The following is a 20,692-nucleotide window of genomic DNA, read 5'->3' on the forward strand; positions in this document are numbered from 1 at the left end:
TAAAAAAATCACATTAACACTACAATGACACACAGTTTGAAAGAGTTGGTGCTTAATGCACTGTGGCTACACTTACTTGTAACTGCTACGTGTCTGTTGGATTTTCCTTCATCAATTGTATCCATGACCTCATCAGGACTGCAGACAAAGCGCTCAGTGCAGCCCTGTGTCAGGAGAACAAAAAAAAAAGGTCTTGTAAAAAGATAGTATCAGCACATTATGGGAAATATATCTTTGGGATCTTTTACCCACCTTCACATAAGGAACTCTATTTTTATCTTCATGGACTGAGAGATTGGTCTTAGACACTGCAAACAAAAAGGAACAATGTTTCATCTCATAAACCTGCAATTAAGATTTACACACAAATATATTAACTGCACATCCCTATTTCTTGCCCCACGTTTCCTCTCCATGGAACATACTTTGACTGTATTCAAATTCTTAAGGCAACTCATTGTTCAATTAGTTTCACCTGCTAACCTTTGGTTTCAATTTTTGGACCAGATCCTTTCTTACCCCATTGAAGTTAGCTTTTCCCCAGTTAATTCTTATTCTGGATTGCTCCTTGTCCAATACCATAGCCAACTTAAAACTTATGATGCAACTTTCATTGTTACCCAAATGTTTCTCTGCTGACACTTGATCCACCTCACTCTCAAGAATCAAGTCCAGCAACACTTGTACTGGAAATGTACTGCTATAGACAATTCTCCTGAACATCTAAGGATTCCTGCCTTTGTCCATCCTGTAAGATTGATAATTCTACTAACTTTTTGGATTTGTTCCTGGTTTGCAACATTAATTTTTTATCCACAGTTTAAATTAAATAGTTCAGTTTGAATTTCTATTAGAGACACAATGGCAGTCAAGACAGTTGAGATTCTTTATGCGATGACCATTGTTTGTTTAAAACTACACAAACAGCAAGAACTTTTGTTTAAAATCAGTTTGAAGAATTGGTTAAAAAGCAGTTTGACTATCTTTAAATAAAACCTATGCATTGATTTAATTGATTAACTACATTTGTCCGTTAGAACATCATCTGTTTTATTATGGTGTTCTTAACATTTGTTCTTAATGGTTTTAGTATCGGAGAGACTTTGGGTTACATTTATTTGTTGTAACTGTTCTTTAACTAAAGGAAATGTTATTTGCTTGCAAAGAAATACTAACTCTAGAGGCAGGGAACAAGGGATAGACCTGTAAACATTAGTCTACATGACTCTAATTACAGAGATAGGGTGACATCAGATGAGTCGCAGCCCAAGCCAATAGAAGAAGTGAATTTGGACCATCACCAAATAGGAGATTGTCAGATTCTGTAATGAGAAATGAGGATAAAAATGGGAAAAAAGTGATTCTTTGTTAGTGCAGTGTTACCATGGCTTCTGGACACAGTTCAACGTCACTTCAAAGATAAAGAGAAAGACATCACTTTGATTGACAATGCTCAATGACTTCTAGGAACTTGGGAGATAAGGAAGTTCCATATTGTTTTCACTGTTTTGTGTTAGGTAAGCCTTATGTAAATATTGCTTAAATTATATTTGATTAATAAATACTCGTTGTTCATACCTTGTCATGCCAAGCACAAATGAGGACTCTTGCGTTTGAAATTAAGAATTAGGAGCGCCCTTAAAATCTTTCACTATTCAAGTTATATTTAGATAATTATTCCCCCATCATAACAACTCTAATACCGCAACTCTGATTTCCTTGCAAAGTTGTTTATCTACATTTTTCATATTAGTTGGTGGCCTATAGAGTAGAAAAAGTAATTGTACCTTTTTCCTTCCCTTGGCCTCTGGCCACATTGATTCTGTCTTTGACTACTCTCGGACATCCCTCTCCAGCACTGCAATTTTCTCTTTCGTTAATACTGCTACCTCCACTTTCCCATCATTTCTGAACACTGGATAGCCAGGAATATTTAATACTTAGTCCTGTTCTTCTTTGAGTCAGGTCTCTGCTATTGCTACAACATTATATTTTCACGTGGCTATCTTCATCTGAAAGTAATCAATTTTCATTTCCCACATTCCACGCATTCACATACATGCACTGTAATCCTAATTTAGACTTTCCTGCTTACCGTCTTATGCTCAGCCAACCCAACACGTTATTCGTCCCTACTCCAGTGCCATCAGTCTCTCCCAATATTCTTTGCATCTTAGCATTCCTCTCTAATTTTGTGGCTCCCACATCCCTGCAAAATTAGATTAAATCCTCCCCAATAGGAGTAGCACATTGCCCTTGTAAGCCAATCTGCCTGTACCTGTCCCATCTCCCAAGAATTGATCCTGATATCCCAAGAATCTACAGCCCTCCCTCCTGCACCATCTTCTCCAGACATACTCCCAGTGCCAACACAACTGAGTGATTTTGAAAATCCTGCTTCCCAATTTCCTATCTAGTTCCCTAAATTCCAACTGCAGGGCCATTTCCCTCTTTCTAGCTAGGTCATTGGCAAGGAAACAACTGCTGGCTGCACACATTCTCCTTCACCTTTAGCTCTTCAGCAGCACCCATGACTCAGGCACCAGGAGGCAACATATCATCCTGATTCATGCCTTTGACTGCAAAACATCTGTCTATTCGCCTAACTATTAAATTGCTATCAATATTGTTCTTCAAGTCATTCTTGTGCCTCCTTTTACAGCTGAGCCAGACATGAGACAATGGGCTTTGCTCTGGCTGCATTCCCAAGTGCATCACTTTTATCAACATTCAAAATGGAACACTGATCTGAGAGCAAGATTTACTACCTCTTGTTATTTCTTGACTGTCTGTTGGGCTCCTATTCCTCCTCTCCTTGCACACTCAAGCTCTGAGGTTACTATGTCTATACATATGCTTTCCACAAAGTTCTCAGCACCACTCATGTGCTGTAGTGACAACAGATGTTGCTCAAGCTCTGAAAACCAGAGCTCATCATAGCAGCTGATCGCACTTTCTGCATATATTATTTTCCAGGAAACAGGAGATCCCACATGGAACAAGATGTGCACTCCATCAGTCAGAGCTGCTCTGCCATTTCTCCATCTATTAGATCATCTACTGCTTTTGCCCAGAGTAAGAATATCAAAATAAATTTACATGTTGAAATGCATGCTGACAAATCATATGGTTGCTGCAGAAATGCAACATTAAAAAAGTCATCGATATCCTCCAGATTTTATGGTTTCACTAATGGCGCTTCTTGAACTGGTTAATACTTGGACACTGTTGATTTAGGATGTCCATATGAGGAACAGGAAATCAATGCTTCACATAAAAGAGATATATGCTATGCTTGCAGTCTGACTGGGAAGTTAGAGAGAAGGATGTTAAAATAGAGCAGAACTGTGCTAAAAAAAAACTCATTTTATATAACACCTGTCACAACCAGAAGACCCCCCACCCCAAAGTGCTTTATAGCCATTGAAGTACTTTTGAAGTGTAGTTACTGTTCACTACAGGAAATGCAACAGCCAATTTGCACAAAGCAAGGTCTCACAAGCAGCAATAAAAAAGTTAAAACTTTATTAATCACAAGGAGGCTTACATTAACATTGCAATGAAGTTACTGTGAAAATCTCCTAGTTGCCACACTCCAGCACCTGTTCAGGTACACAAAGAATTTAGCATGGCCAATGCACCTAACCAGCAGGGATGAGTTAATGAATCCCTTCCCACAGTCCCCACATTTCCATGCCATCTCTTTGTTGTTCCCGCAATTATGTTCTGAAAGGCCAGATAAGCTGAAATCTTGTCCACACAAGAATACATGTACAGTGTAATCTATAATTAGATAATCTATTTTCAGTGACGTTAATTGAGGGATTATATATTAGGACAGTGGGGATGGTGCCATGGGATCTTTTACATCCACTTCAGGGGGACAGTTAGTGCCTTGCTCTAATGTCTCAACTGAAAGATGGCAACTTCAGCAATGCAGTACTCCCACATTACTGCACTGGAATGTCAAATTTATCTTTTGTGTTAAATCCTAGAACCTTACTTGGACCCACACCTTTTGACCCAAAACGCAAGGAAGACTGACAAAAAGTGGTGATGCAGGCTAAACTGATCAGTGTTTTCAAAAGTTTTGATGGTTTGTGATAATGTTGAAGAATTACATTCGTAATTCTCTTAGTAACCTTTTAAACTATCACTTGATTTTCTTTTGCAGTGTGACAAATAGAAAATAAGCTATCAATCCAATAGGTGGCACTAGCCACAAGCAGCAACAGCAAGATCTCCCATATTCAGTGGGTATTTAGCCTACATAGGAATACCCTTGTTTACTGCCACATACAAGACTGCCCAAAGTATGGCAACAATGATAACCATTTACCTCAAGCAAATCACATGTTAGGGAGAAATCATTTTGCATTAAAGTACATGACTCAGATGCCAAATACAATTATGTTTTGAAACCAACATTCACACAATTGACTTGTAGCTTATATTCTAAGGGTGTTCCATCACCATAGCCACACTTCATTTTTGAGGAACAAAACAAGCATTTTCTATTACATGCAAACTAAAGAGTAATTCAAGACAATTTATTGTTTACATTTGTGCATAATTCAGTGATGTTCAAAATATGGTAAACTCAAGCAGAATGGACTAAAATAATTTAGAAGCGCAAAGATATGCAGTCTGTAAATGTCTTCTTGTTTGTTGTTTATAAATAATTATTTAATCAATACCTTTTAAAATAATTAGCCAATTTATCAGGTTACACCAATAGAAAATAATTTAAACGCAAGAATCAATGATTCACTGATCCCTAATTATGGATTCTAGCGCTACCTTACTTCATCTATCACAACTTAACCAAGCAAATTTTTAAATTGAAAAGTGGGTTAAAAATTTCCTGCGTAGAATTTAGTTTCCCCATTCATATTCCTTTACAAACCTGTTTAACGCAGAAGATTTGTTTTGATATTTGGTCAACAGTCCATCCGGGTAAAGCCAAAACAATGTGGAGGTGAATTAACGCGCACAGACAAAATCTTAAGAAGCTGAAGACTTGATGTTATGTCCACTCCTATCAATGTTAACTACATTAATTATTTATACAAAAATACTCCGATGAAGAGACAAAATAATTTAGAAGTCTTAGAATATTTATTATTCTAATTTATGATCAGTTTGTTATAAAATGGAGAACAGGTAATTGCAGTATTGATGTAAGCCTACTCATGACACTAGTAAGTAAACAAACTTTAAAACTAAACTTTAGATAATAAGGCTTTCCCTTCCCCATTAAATTTTTTCAAACAGTTTATATGGCCTACAAATGAGGCACAATGAAATAACAATTAGAGTTAAAATCATGTGTAAAAGCAAAACTAAAATTGCACTATGAAATCTGATGGTTATGTGTAGCCTTATAAACAGTATTATCTCTGATATATAGCAATCTTGTGCAGGAAATTAAGTTTTCGGTATTCACAGGTGGGTGAGCCTAGTCTTTCTGGAAAAAGTTCCTGAACAACAGAGGTCATTAAATCATTATGAAACAAAAACAAAGCTGCTAGTTAGTGAAACAAACTGCCTGCACAGAAAGCAGATTTTTAATGACACTGTCAGCCAACATCCAAAATCTACTTTGTTTCAGAAAGCAAACACGAACAGAAGGCAAGATATATATTGGGTATCAACCACTATTTTTGTCACATAATGCAAACAACCGGCATACATGTACAATGTTATAAACTATTCAATATTTAAATTCTAAGCATCAATACTAATAAAAAAAATCAGGTGATGCTGAGCAGATTATTTTATGACAATGACCGAAGACAGCCAGAATGGCATTCACTATTACGCCAGTGGAATGTTTCTCAGAATAACGCAAACTAAACTGAAATAACTGAGCAAGGGTGAAACATATTACATAGTGATTTCACTCAACAAGCATGTGTGAAGTCCAACTTCATTTGCAAGGAACCAACTCAAAATAACTGAGATTGAGCTTACCCACACCAATCTGAGAGAGTGACATTTTCTAGAATACATAGAGAACTCAGAGCAGTGGGAGTAAACTCACTCTCCATTTGAAAAGAACTATCAGCCTGTAGAGGTTACATGAGGAAAAGCGAAAAGAGAGCATGCAGAGAAGTAGAACAGGGAGAGATACTCATACTTCATATTACTAATGCCAGTATCTACAGCCATTATGAAAACTATACTTAAAATTTGTTGTGAATGGAGATCAGGAATTTGATGGAACTCAAGTTGTTGCGCATGTGCAGACCTGGCATGGCCTTCACGTGCAATTCTGCATTTTATTTTGAGCTCTTTGGGCCCAGTGCACCTCTGCTGGAAACAAGCATGGTGCAAATAGCCCAGATCCATGTGACTGGGAGCAGCACACTATTGAGAACAAATGTTTAGGCTGGGAACAGGACCCAAGAGTCTCAGGAAAGGACAGGAGCAGGAAAAGATCCTAGCTCAGTAGGGTCCTAGTTCAGTTTAAAAAGCGAGAGACAGAAAAAAAAATAGGAAATGTCCACTTTGTGCAGACCTACGTGAAAAAGGAAACCGAACGTTGTTGATTCCATACTGCAGGCGAAGGTACCTGCTTTTGAGCAGTTGTGTTTTGTTCAGGACAGTCAAAGTGCTAAAGTTCTGCTTACAAACCGGTGGAGTATAAACACTCAGGAATCCAGGGGAACAGAATCTCGAGACGAGAAGGAAACCCTGTGACGTGGGCCATCGATCATGTTGCCCGAGTTGGAGCAGCTTGTGAGAAAACACGCAGGTTCGATCTTCAAAAGGTGAAGATTGGAATCCCTTGCGAGACATCGAACTTCAGTGAGACTGGTTGACTCTGTTACTAACATCTATGTGGGCTATTGAGAAATCCATGGACTATTTTGGTCCCATATGGCATTTATTGTGCATGTGGTGTGTTTGACCACTGTTTGCCTGTTAATTCAATGTATCTCATATTAAACCTGAATGTTAGAGTACAAAGTAGATATTGTAAATTATATCTTTTTGACCTTGTATAGTAATGTTAATTATCTTTTGGTTAAAACCTGTGGAATCTTGTCACTTTGTTCTGTGTCCTGAATCTCGGATGTTGTCTATTTTAAATAGCATGTTATTAGTCCCTAACCAAACATCAAAAAAACTTGGGACCGTGGTCCAAGATCATAACATTTCAATTTTCATAAACTGTTTCTTTTCCACAGTAAAGCAATCATTTTGTATGGCAGCAATCTTCACTTGTGTAAATAAATTTTAAAATTAAATACTTTTAAAATCTCCCAATGGCAGAAAAGGTAAATCTCAAAAATAAATTATGTTGGTGGCAGATGACCCAGTTCTGAGGAAAGTTGGAATGGTATGGAGCAATGGTATAAAGCTTCAAATCAATAATGAAAGCTCTTCAGCAATAAAGTCTACTTTAACTACTCAGATCACATTGTGACAGGGTAGCACAATGACATTAGGGCCAAGTGAAAATCCAAAAAAAAGTCACAGAAAACATGGCTTAAGTACATCTTCCAGCTAAAACTAGCCCTGATGTCACTTCACTGTATACTGTAGAAACTAACATGTCTTATTTAAACAATTTAAACGAGTTAAGAATATCAACCACTGCTTTTAAATTTTATGAACTATAGCAACAGCAACTTCCATAACTCTCCAAGACTTCAAATGAATTTTATTTGGCAACATCACTTCCAAATATATAATTCATGCCCCAAAAAAAAAAGCCCCAGTTAATGCTAGGATAGCTTAAAATACAAACCAATTTGTCATTTACAAACACTATAATCAGAAAAATTAAGAAGCTTACCATCTAAAAGATCCCTAATCTTGTCCAAGTAAATTTCAAAATATGAAACCTGGAAGATACAATTTAAGTGACACCAGTGAATCTCAAAGAACATGGTAATGTTCATTCAAACATCTTTACATAGGTAATGTTCATGGAAACATATTTTAAGTGGTGGTTGCAGAAGTTCTTTTCAACAGTTATGTTACTAGAGTAATGTTCCAACAAACGCAAACAAATCCTAAAGCAACAGTTTGAGGATCTTACTTTCTGTTAAAAAGTCTGCACACAAATAAAACCTGCAAAAGTGACTACTGCTGCCAAAGAACAGAAAAAAAGCAACAGGTTACTACTGCTCTTCAAGGATGGAAACTTTCCATTCTTATCTGATCTGGCTAATACATGACTCAGCTGCTCCCTAAAGTGACCCAAGCAAGTTACTCAGATGTATCAAAACACTACATTGACAGAAGTTTAAGAAAAAGACCAAGTATGACCTACTCAAGGGCAACTGAGGATAAGCAATAAATAGCAACCTTGCCAGTGACCGCCACATCCAGTAAATTTGCTTACCTTGATGTGGAATTCCAAGTTTTCATCCATGGAGTAAATGTAATTAAAAATATCTTGGGCTATCCTGGGGATTATTCCCATACAATCAGGATCATGAAGTGTTCCCTGTAATTAGAAATACAGTTATGGTATTATAAAGTACATTCAACAGAATATTTACTTAAACCAGAGAAATTAACTTATTCAGAATGCAACTGCAGTAAATTGTTCAGTTGATACCAGTATAGAGAGGGCAAGATCAGTTTTTACAGCCCAGTTTTCCTAATGTTCTACAAATAAATCTGCAGCAACTTGTCCTGAATCACTTGTTAAACAACAAGTTAAACTCGAGAAATGCAGGTAGAGTCCTTAAAACTTTTTGTATCTCTGGAAATAGTTTTCAGGAGCCAAAGCCCACTGCCCATACGAGTAATATTATTTGCTTATTTAAGATTAACTTTTTAAAAAAAAACAATTGGTGATTTTACAAATAAATTGGTCAAGAATTGGCAGACACAGATCAATGAGAGTGAAATGAACAAATAACAGATGGGTGGGGGAAAACACCTACCTCCATAGTGTGTGTTTTACCAGAGGATGTCTGCCCATATGCAAATATTGTACCATTATATCCATCAAGTACATCTGAAAAAAAAGATCAATAGTAGAAAGTTAGCACAACTGACCATAACAAATCTTCATGCCAATTTGTTGCAAGAACTTTAGCACATAAGAGCACAAGAAATAGAAATAGTAAGCCATATGGCCCATCAAGCCTGCTCTGCTACTCAACACATGACCAATCTTGGGCTTTGGGATCAATTTAGCTCAGTTGGTTGGTCAGCTGGTTAGTGATGTAAGGTGATGCCAATGGGCAGACTCAATTCCCTTACCAGCTGAAGTTATTCATGAATGGCTGCTTTCTCAACCTTGCCTGAGGTGTGGTGACCCTCAGGTTAAGATTACTATCAGTCATAGCCTATAGTTATCTGGGACTATGGCAACATTTCCTTAATTTACCTTTCAACCTTGGGTTTTAACTCCACTTTTCTGCCCACTTCCCATATCCCTCAATTTCTTGAGACACCAAAGATGTCTCTCCTAGCCTCAAAAATGTATTCAATATGACATTACAACAGTTGAATAGAGGGCAGATTTACTGGTATCTACGCGCCAATTGTACATTCCAGGGAACTATTGAGACACATTATTGCAGGCAAGTCCATTAAAAGATGACATGTTTAACTATTATTGCTTTAAGATATTAAAAGGTTTTTTGTACTCTATCTACAATCAACATGAAATTACTAGCCAGCACGATTAATAATGGAAATTAAGAACATTGCATATGAATTGACTTATGTTCTTATGACTCAGTATTTTGCACTGATCTCCACAAGAGGATAGAAGTAATATCCCAGAAATAGCTGTAACTCAAGAAATGGAAGGGAGAGAGGAACTCAGGAAAATTACAAATCAATAGGGAAATGGTACAGAGCAAATTAATGGAGCGATGGGCTAAGTCCCTGGGTTCTGACATTCTTCATCTTAGGGTCTTAAAAGGTGAGTTGATCAGTTGGTTTCACTTTTCCAGAATTCCCTAAATCCAAGGAAGGTTTCAACAGATTTGAAAATAGGTTACTCCTTTAGTTTCATATCCATCTTCCCAACATGCTTCTAAGAGCTTTGGAATATTTTCTACAAAAGCTCAATTCAAATGCGATTTGTTGAAATAATATACAAAATGGACTGTTCCTTTGATGTATGCACTTTGAATTCCAAAACATGTTTCATAATGCTCTGCAAAAAGAAACTACAACCAAAGCGTGTGGCAATGAAGATTCAAAGCAAAAAAACCTGAGATAAGAAATTAGCAAAACAACTGGACACAATGTTTAACTGAATTACGATATGGATGAGTAGGGCTATTTGAGTTGAAGACCACACGTATAGTATGTGGAATTTTGACTGTCTTTCTAATCTTTATTAATAATTTGGATTCAGCAGCTCAAATGCAAAGTTTCTTACATTTGCAAATCATCACATTTGGAAATAGGAATGGCAGTAGAATCTATGGAAGCATATCAGAAATTTCATGTTTTTTTATTTGTTTATGGGATGTGGGCATCCCTGGCAAGATCAGCATTTATTGCCCATCCCCAATTGCCTCGAGGTGGTGGTGGAGGGTCACCTCCTTGAACTGTAGTATAGGTGATGTAGATGCTCCCATGGTAATGTTAGGTAGGAAGTTTCAGGATTTTGATGAAGGGATGGCTACATATTTCCTAATTAGGGACAAGAGTGACTTGTGGAAAAAAACTTGCAGGTGGCAGTCCTCCCACTTGCTCATTGCTCTTTTTCATCTAGGCAATGGAAGTTGCGAGTTGGTAGGATGCTGCAAAGAAGCCTTGGAAAATTGCAGCACAGATGATACACTGTGCAGCCAGTGACAGATGGTGGGTACAGTATCAGTCAACAGCTGCTTTAATCAGGGATGGTGTAGAACTTGTCCCTTGCAGAAGATGGTAAGGCTTTGAGAATCAGAAACCACCATAAAATGTCATGCCTCTCGGCTACTTCTGTAGCCACAGTTACCCAATTAGGCAACTGGGGGCACAGTGGTTAGCACTGCTGCCTTGCAGCACCAGAGACCTGGGTTCAATTCCGGTGTTGGGTGATTATCTGTATGAAATTTGCACATTCTCCTCATGTCTGTGTGGGTTTCCTCCAGGAGCTCTGGCTTCTTCCCACAGTCCAAAGATGTGTAAGTTAGGTGGATTGCCCAAGCTAAATTGCCACTTAATGTCAGGGGGATTAGCAAGGTAGATACATGGGGTTACAGGGATAGGGCCTAGGTGGTATTGTGGTTGGTGCAGGCTCGATGGGCCGAATTGCCTCCTTCTGGACCGTAGGGATTCTATGATCAGTATTTATTGTCCATCCCCAATTGCCCTCGAGAAGATGGTGGAGGGTCACCTTCTTGGGCTGTAGTATAGATGATGTAGATGCTCCCATGGTAACGTTAGATAGGAAGTTTCAGGATTTGATGATGAAGGGATGGCTACATATTTCCTTAGTTAGGGACAAGAGTGACTTGTGGGAAAAACTTGCAGGTGGCAGTCCTCCCACTTGCTCATTGCTCTTTTTCATCTCTGTGATTCCCCCAGATATTGATGGCAGATTCAGCAATGGCAATCCCTTTTGAATGCCAAGTAGTGGTGGTTAGACTCTGCCTGGTACTTGTATGGTGCAAACGTTAATTGCCATTTATCTGCCTGTCCATACCTGCTACAATTGCAAGTGAAATGGAACACTGCACAACCTGCAGCAAATGTCTTCACTTTATGATAGCAGAAAGCTTACTGATGAAGCAGCTGAAGATGATTCGGTTTTGGACATTGCACTGAGGAATTCCTGTTCTTAGACTGAGATGATGGGTATGAGTCTAGGCAACGCAAAGTGTCTGTTGTGATTCACACGGCCTTTAATTATTCACAGGTTCCTTAATGCCACACTGTCAAATGCTACATTGAAATCAAGACCATCATTCCCACCTCACCTCGGGAATTTAGCCCTTGTGACATGTTTGGATCAAGGCTTTAATGTCACAAAAACAGAAAATGCTAGGAAATCTGACAGCATCTGCGCAGAGAGAATAGAGTCAATGTTTTGAGTCTAGATGACCCTTCATCAGGCTATAATGACATGGAGTCAATGGTCTTGGTGAAACCAGAATGGAGTATCTGTAAAATGGTCATTGGTGAGCAAGTAATGTTTGAAATGTTTGCACCATCTGCAACCTTTTTCATCACTTCACTGATGACAGTACACTGATAGGACGACAACTGGATGGACTGTCCTCCCTTCAGTGGCTATGACATAGATAGGGACTTTTCTGCTGGACAATTGCCAGTGTTGTATTTGTACAGGAATAGTTTGGTCAAAGGCATGGGTAGATCTGAAGGATTTCTTCAGCACATCAGCCGAGATGCTTTCCAGGACCCATAGTCTTTGATGCACACAGCGTGTTCTTTCTTGATATTTCATGGAATGAATGGAGCTGGCTGATGACTGGCATCCGTTATGGTGGAGGCCTTAGTAGGCCAAAATGGATCATCCACTCAGCGCTTCTGGTTGTAGGTGTCAGAGCTAATTACAGCTTACAACCATAAAAACAGGAGCAGGAGTAGGCCATCTAGCCCTTCGAACCTGCCCCGCCATTCAATAAGATCATGGTTGATCTGAAGTGAATCAGTTCCACTTTCCCGCTTTCTCCCCATAACCCTTAATTCCCTTGTCTATCAGAAATCTATCTAGCATTTCTGCATTTAGACATGGATAGCTTGTTTTGGAATTGCCACGTCAACAACACCCAAAAAGCTCAACACCATCCAGCAGACTGCTTGATTAGCGCCTCTTCCAAAAACATTCACTCCCTCCACCAACAAGCAGAAATGTGTCCCATCTGCAAGATGCTTTGTATGAATTCACCAAGGCCCCTTCCAATTATATTGCAAAGCCAAGACTGCTACCATCCAGAAGGAAGAGGGCAGCAGATACTTGGGAAAACCGCCACCTGGAAGTTGGCCTCCAAGACACACACCATACCAACTTTGAACAATAACACCTTCCTTCACTGTCATGAATCAAAATCCTGGAACTCCATCCCTAACAGCACTGAGGATGTACCTATACACCATATGGACTGCAGCGGTTCAAGAAGATAGCTCACTACCACTTTAAGATGGGCAATAAATGCTAGTTTAGCCAGTGACACCCAGATCCCATGAATAAAAAAAGAAAATCCTGCTTCATTTTTATCTGACATTTTCATAGCGGTGTGGCCATTTCAGAGGGCAGGTAAGAGATAACCACATTGCTGTGGGTCTGGAGTCATTTATTAGCCACTGGTTAAGTACAACAGAATTCCTTTCCTACAAGGACTTTAGTGAACCAGGTAGATTTTTATGGCAATTTGTTGGTTTCACGATCTTCATTATCAAGATGAAGATTTTATCATTGAGTTAATTAATTGAATTTAAAGTCCTCAGCTTTCATGGTGGAATTTGAACTCATGTCCTTGGATTCTGTAGACAAGTACTCCATAAATGAAATTCACCCAGCTAGGGATGAAGTTGAAAGTGACATAAACTTTAGCAGACTAAACATTCATCACATTCAAATATTGCATAATGACAATTAAAAGGAACCAAATGAACTATACAGAAAAGACAATGCAGTAATGAAAGGTGTACTGAAAGTAGGAAGTGCTCTGATAAGACCACATTTAAAGACAGACTGGATCGACTGGGCTAGTACTCCCTGGAATTCTGAAGAACGAATGAGAGGGGATCTCTCAGAAACAAAATTCTGATGGGACTAGACAGGCTAGATACAATGTTGGGGAAGTCCAGAACTAGGGAACATGGTAGCACAACGGTTAGCGTTGCTGCTTCACAGCTCCAGGGACCAGGGTTCGACTCCCAGCTTAGGTCACTGTCTGTGTGGAGTTTGCATGTTCTCCTTGTGTCTACGTGGGTTTCCTCTGGATGTTCCGATTTCCTCCCATAGTCGAAAGATGTGCGGGTTAGATTGATTGGCTATGCTAAAATTGCCCCTTAGTCCTGAGATGCTTAGGTTAGAGCAATTAGCTGGTAAAATATGTAGGTATATGGGGGTAGGGCCTAGGTGGGATTGTGGTCGGTGCAGACTCGATGGACCGAAGGGCCTCTTTCTGCACTGTAGCATTCTACGATTCTAGGAGTCACACTAAGAATAAGGGGTAAGCTATTCAGGATTGAGAAGAAGAAGAACTCCTTTACTCAGTTGTGAGCCTATGGAATTCTCTATCACAGAAAGATGGCCAGTTCGTTAAATACGTTCAAGAGGGAGCTGAACGTGGTCCTTGTGGCTAAAGGGAACAAGGGGTATGGAGAGAAAGCAGGAGTGGGATACTGAAAGTGCATGATCAGCCATGATCATATTGAATAGTGGTGCAGGCAAACGGCCTCCTCCTGTACTTATTTTCTTTGTTTCTATCTTCAAGTGGTGCATCCTGTAAAGAGATAGAAAGCACCTTCATATCCTAGAGATGGTACAAAGAACTACAAGGTAAATTCCTTGCCTTAGATGGTTGAATTATATTGAAAAGGGAAAAAGAAAAACCTGCATTTATACTGTGTGTTTCTTGATTTATAATCACTCTTGTAATGTAGTAAGCATGGTAACCAATTTGCACACAGCAAACTCCCACAAACAGCAATATGATAATGACCAGGAAATTTATTTGGTAATGTTGGCCAGGACACCTACTCTTCTTCAAAATAGAAAACCACAGAAAGCATTCTTTCTGGTTACATCACAGCTTGGTATGGCTCCTGCTCCAAGACCACAAGAAACTAGCCTCCCATCCATTCACTATCTACACTTCCTACTGCCTCAGAAAAGCAGCCAGCATAATTAAGGACCCCACACACCCAGGGCATACTCTCTTTCACCTTCTTCCGTTGGGGAAAAAGATAGACAAGTCTGAGGACACATACCAACCAACTCAAGAACAGCTTCTTCCCTGCTGTCATCAGATTTTTGAATGGTTCTACCTCGTATTAAGTTGATCTTTCTCTACATCCTAGCTATGACTGCACCCTCTCCTTTCCTTCACTATGAATGGTATGCTTTGTCTGTAAAGCATACAAGAAACAATACTTTTCACTGTATACTAATACATGTGACAATAATATAATCAAAAAAATAGTGTCATGGGATCTTTTTTATCTACCTAATAGGGCAGATGGACCTTGGTTTGATGTTTCATCTCAAAGTTGGCACCTCTGACAGGTCAGCACTCTCTCACTATTATTACCTGTTCAAGTCCTGGGTGGGATCTTGACCCACAACCTTCTGCCTCAGGTGAAATTGCTACTAAAAGCAATTTCATTGCAATTTCATTTCAAAGACATTGATCAGAGAAACTTGGAATCGTGGTTAGAGAGGAAGTAACTTCAAAAGTGACTTGGCATACATCAACAAATTATATTTACGTAACACCAGTAACATAAGAAAATATCTTAAGGCTTTTAACAGGAGCATTTTAAAACAAACAGATATTGGGACAGACAGTCAAAAGCAGTTTTTAAGATGTACATTAAGAGGAAAGTGAGGGAGAGATATTGGAAGGAATTCCTGATCTTGGGTCCAAAGCAACTGAAAGTATGGCTACAAACAGTGCACTGCTTAATTCAAAAGGATATTAAAGACCAAATTTAGGAGGAGTGCAGCAGATATCTCAGAGGCTTGTAGGATTAGAGGTTACCAAAATTGGGAAAGGCAGGATCATGAAGGGATTTGAAAACAAGGGATGACAATTTTAAAAATCAAGATGTTGCTCACAGTATGGGTCCACAAGCACAAGAGTGATAAGAACAGACCTTGGTGTGACACAAAACTGCCTGCAGCTTTGTTGACCTCAAGTTTGCAGAGAATGGAATGTGGAAGACCAGCCAGTTAGAACAGTCATGTCTCGAATTAACATAGGCATGAATAAGCATTTTAGCAGATGAATGGAGACAGAAGTTAGGCAATGATGCAGATGCAGAAATAGGCCATCTTACTGGGACCAAGGTTGCAAACATACCAGTTATTTGAGACGGTTGTCAGGGAGAGAGATGGAATTAGTAGTTAAGAAGAAATAGAGTATACAAGATAATATGCATTATAAAAAGTAAATTTCCGACATTACGTCAAGCTATTCCGGGAGGGCTGTAAATTCAAATAAAAGGGAAATTCTGAGCTTAACGGCAGGAGGTTTAACAATAGCTACTTTCATTTATATAGCTTCTTTAATGTGTGAAAATATCCCAAGCCATTTCAAAGGCACTGAAGACAAAAACTGAGTGCCAAGTATGATGCTACGTGACAAAATACTTGGTCAAACAGTAGAGAATCATAGAACCCTACTGTGCAGAAAGAGGCCCTTCGGCCCATCACGTCTGCACCGACCACAATCCCACCCAGATCGTACCCCCATATCTTACCCACTAATCCCTCCAACCTACACATCTCAGAACGCCAAGGGGCAATTTTAGCATGGCCAATCAACCTAACCTGCACATCTTTGGACTTTTTCACCCAGAGGGTGTCAAATTAGGCTTTGAGGATCTTCAAGTGGGACAGAGAATCACAGACAAAGCAGCGTTCCTGCCTCTAGCACCCTTTCACAGAGAGTTCCAGATTCTCACCAACCTCTGGGTGAAAAAGTTTCTCTTCAAATCCCCTCTAAATCTCGTGCCCCTGACCGTAAACCAATGGCCCCTGGTATTGACTCCTCTATTAAGAGGAAGGTTTCTCAACCCCAGTCCAATCAGCCTTTCTTCATTGCTAAAATGCTCCAGTCTAGACAATATACTGGTGAATCTCCTCTGCAACATTTTTGTGCAATCACATCCTTCCTAGTGTAGTGACCATAATTGCACAGATTAATCTAGTTGTGGCCTAACAAACATTTTATACAGCACCATCATAACCTCCCAGCTCTTATATGCCTTGGCTAATAAAAACAGATATCCCATATGTCTTCTTAACCACTTTATCACCTGGTCTGCTGCCTTCTGGGATCTTTGGACATAAACCCCAAGGTCCCTCTGGTTCTTAGTACTTCCTAGCGTGCGACCATTCATTATGCATTCCTTTGTCTTGTTAATCCTCACAAAATTCATGACCTCACTTCAGGATTAAATACCACCTGCCACTGTTCTGCCCATCTGACCAGCCAGTCTTGCAGTCTAAGGCTTTCCTCATCACTATTCATCTCACCACCAATTTTCATGTCATCTGCAAAATTACAGATACCTCCACATTCACATCTAGATCATTAATGTACATTACAAACAGCAAGGGTTTCAGGACTGAAACCTATGGTGTGCCACTGGCACAGGTTTCCAGTCACAAAAATGACCTTCGACCATCACCTTCTGCCTCCTGCCAGGAAGTCAATTTTGGATATAATTTTCCAAATTACTCTGGATCTTGGAGGCAGAGGGGATTAGGGAGGAAGTGCCAGAGCTCTTTGAACACTTATAAACCCATGTAATCAGTTTTATATGGATTAGTGAAAGCAAAACCGTAAAACCATTTTTTGAAAGGTTAGGTCAAGAAAATCCCAGCATTTCTAGATGGCTGAGCTCTGATGGGCCGAAAGCACTTATGCACCTATACTACTTGACTAGTTAGTTAAAACTGGTTTAGGCCAGACGTGTCACCTTCGCAAATTTATTGTGGGATATGTGATTTTGAAGTAAAATTGAGCGTTACTAACAATTGGGTTCCAAGTTCTCAGGATCTTTTGAACAGTAAAGATTAAAAACTGCCGTGATTCTTATTCCTGATTACTAACCAGGCACTGCAGGGAGGGTGGATGCTGGGTCAGGGCAGGCCAAGAATCTCCACATGTGGGAGATACAGTAAAGTATCTTCAGACATTGTAATATAGTTTTTGTAAACAGTTCACTCTTTAACGAATGTCTGACGAATTTATTGGAATTCTATGAGGATGTGTCTAGTGCGGTGGACGGAGGGGAACCGGTGGATGTGGTGTTTCTCGATTTTCAGAAGGTGTTTGATAAGGTGCCGCACAAAAGGTTGTTACAGAAGGTTAGGGGGCATGGAGTTGGGGGTAAGGTGTTAGCGTGGATAGAGGATTAGCTGTCAAATAGGAGGCAGAGTAGGTGTCAATGGGTGCTATTCAGATTGGCGGTTGGTGATTAGTGGAGTGCCCCAGGGATCGGTGCTGGGGCCTCAGCTATTTACCATTTGTATAGATGATCTGGAGGAGGGAGCTGAGTGTAGGGTGTCGAAATTTGCTGATGACACAAAGATAAGAGGAAAAGCAAAGTCTGCGGAGGGATCTAGATAGGCTAAGCGAGTGGGTGAGGACCTGGCAGATGGAATACAATGTTGGCAAGTGTGAGGTTATCCACTTTGGCAGGAATAATAGTAGGAGGGACTATTATTTAAAGGGCGAAAAGCTGCAGCGTGCTACGGTGCAGAGGGACCTGGGGGTCCTTGTGCATGAGTCGCAAAAACCCAGCCTACAGGTGTAGCAGGTGATCAGGAAGGCAAATGGGATGCTGGCCTTCATAGCGAGGGGGATTGAATATAAAAGTAGGGAGGTCCTGCTGCAACTGTATAGGGCACTGGTGAGGCCGCAGCTGGAGTACTGTGTGCAGTTTTGGTCGCCGCACCTGCGCAAGGATATTTTGGCCTTGGAGGGAGTGCAGAGGACGTTCACTAGGCTGATACCGGAGTTGAGGGGGTTGGACTATGAAGAGAGGCTGAATAGACTGGGCTCGTACTCGGAGTTTAGAAGGATGAGGGGAGATCTTATTGAGATGTATAAGATGATGAAGGGGATGGATAGGGTAGAGGTGGAGAGGCTCTTCCCGCTCAGAAAGGACAGCAGGACTAGAGGGCACAGCCTCAAGATAAGGGGGCGGTGCAGTTTAGAACGGAGTTGAGGAGGAACTTCTTCACTCAAAGGGTGGTGAATATCTGGAATTCTCTGCCCGTTGAAGTGGTGGAGGCTACCTCGCTAAATATATTTAAGACGTGGGTAGATAGGTTTTCGGTAGGCAAGGGGATTAAGGGTTATGGGGAGAAAGCGGGAAAGTGGAACTGAGCCACCTCAGATCAGCCATGATCTTATTGAATGGCGGGGCAGGCGGCCTACTCCTGCTCCTATTTCTTATGTTCTTATGTTCTTGATACAATTAAATAAGGCACTAGTGAGGTCATGTACACTCAAATAAAATGTCAATCTATACTGATATATATTTGAAAAAATAGCTACATAAACATCATACTAAATCAAGAGTTTGTGTCTCAAATCCTGAAACAGTGGGGCTGGCGTTACATGAATAAAGACTTGGACAAAGTTTTTGGATTGCAAGATTCTTCTTACTAAGACTATATGCATGCAGAAGTAAAGCATTCACATGCAAATTATTTGTGGTTAGTGAAATCAAACAATTGTATACACATTAATATATTTTGCCAAGTTTTTAATTTTAATGCATTACAATATACTGTGAAACTCAAATTAATACTTTGCAATGGAAAATTTATAAAACAAATTCAAACACATCTACTTTTCATTAACATAACTCACCTTTGACAATATTTTTTGCGCAGGCATTATACACTTGTTCTTGTGTTGCATTTGATGGGAAAACATAGTCATACATGTAAGACTTGCCCTGTAAAAAAAAATTAAATTAACAACTCAAAAAATAGTCTGCACAGAACTTACGTACACAGTGTATATGAACAGTTTTGAGTTAAGTGTGCATAACTGCACAAGTGGAAATTCATTAATTGGCAATAGCTGTTTTGATCATGAGCATGCTGCTGAAAAACACTACAGCGCACAAAATTAGAAAAAGACAACTAAATCCATTTGAAAATAGAAATTGATGCCTCCAAAACAAAACATATCAAGTCCAAATATTCAAAAATAATAAATGTGTAAAGACACATATGTGAAGATGAAGTGTTTGTTGTGTTACAACAAAAAGAACAGACAATTGCCATTGGGATGAAAATTAACCAAATGAAGTACATCTCTTGAACAAGGTTGTATACACTACATAATCAGTGTAGTACCCAAATGGCTAATCTGTACAGTCTCCTGATTACACAATAGTTTATTAAATGAGCAAATTAAATGAAGGATAACCCAAAATCAATATAGTAATATGTTCAAGATATCCCCAAACGCTAAAAGAACAAAGAAAAAAGAAAATTACAGTACAGTAACAGGCCCTTCGGCCCTCCAAGCCTGCATCGACTATGCTGCCCACCTGAACTAAAACCCCCTACCCTTCTGGGGACCATATCCCTTTATTCCCATCCTATTCATGCACTTGTCCAGACCCCCTTAAAACTCACTATCATACCTGCTTCCACTACCTCCCTCCTCTCCCCACCCCCCCTCAGCAAGTTCCAGGCACCCACCACCCTCTTTGTAAAAAAAACCTGCTTCGTACATCTCCTTTAAACCTTGCTCCTCACACCTTAAACCTATGTCCCCTAGTAATTGACTCTTCCGTCCTGGGAAATAGCTTCTGACTATCCACTCTGTCCAGGCTCCTCATAATCTTGTAGACTTCCATCATGTCACCCCTCAACTGCTGTCATTCCAGTGGGAACAAACCAAGTTTCTCCAATCTCTCCTCATAACTAATGCCCTCCATGCCAGGCAACATCCTGGTAAATCTTTTCTGTACCTTCTCCAAAACTTCCACATCCTTCTGGTAGTGTGGCGACCAGAATTGAATACCATATTCCAAATGCAGCCTAACCTAA

General features: G+C 39.7%; 1 protein-coding gene across 1 annotated transcript in view; it reads right to left on the reverse strand.

The window, feature by feature from the left end:
- The window catches only part of LOC145358223 (kinesin-1 heavy chain), a 122,305-nt gene that overhangs the window by 53,706 nt on the left and 47,907 nt on the right, over positions 1-20,692 (reverse strand). The window contains exons 2-7 of the mRNA XM_080212059.1: positions 19,497-19,584; positions 8,907-8,980; positions 8,357-8,461; positions 7,805-7,853; positions 253-308; positions 77-164 (exon numbers count right to left, since the gene is read on the reverse strand). Of these exons, the coding sequence (XP_080068185.1) occupies positions 77-164; positions 253-308; positions 7,805-7,853; positions 8,357-8,461; positions 8,907-8,980; positions 19,497-19,584 (460 nt within the window). The remainder of the gene's footprint in view (positions 1-76; positions 165-252; positions 309-7,804; positions 7,854-8,356; positions 8,462-8,906; positions 8,981-19,496; positions 19,585-20,692) is intronic.

Source organism: Carcharhinus amblyrhynchos, chromosome 2 (assembly GCF_965287045.1).
Source record: "Carcharhinus amblyrhynchos chromosome 2, sCarAmb.v2.hapA, whole genome shotgun sequence".
NCBI lineage: Eukaryota > Metazoa > Chordata > Chondrichthyes > Carcharhiniformes > Carcharhinidae > Carcharhinus > Carcharhinus amblyrhynchos.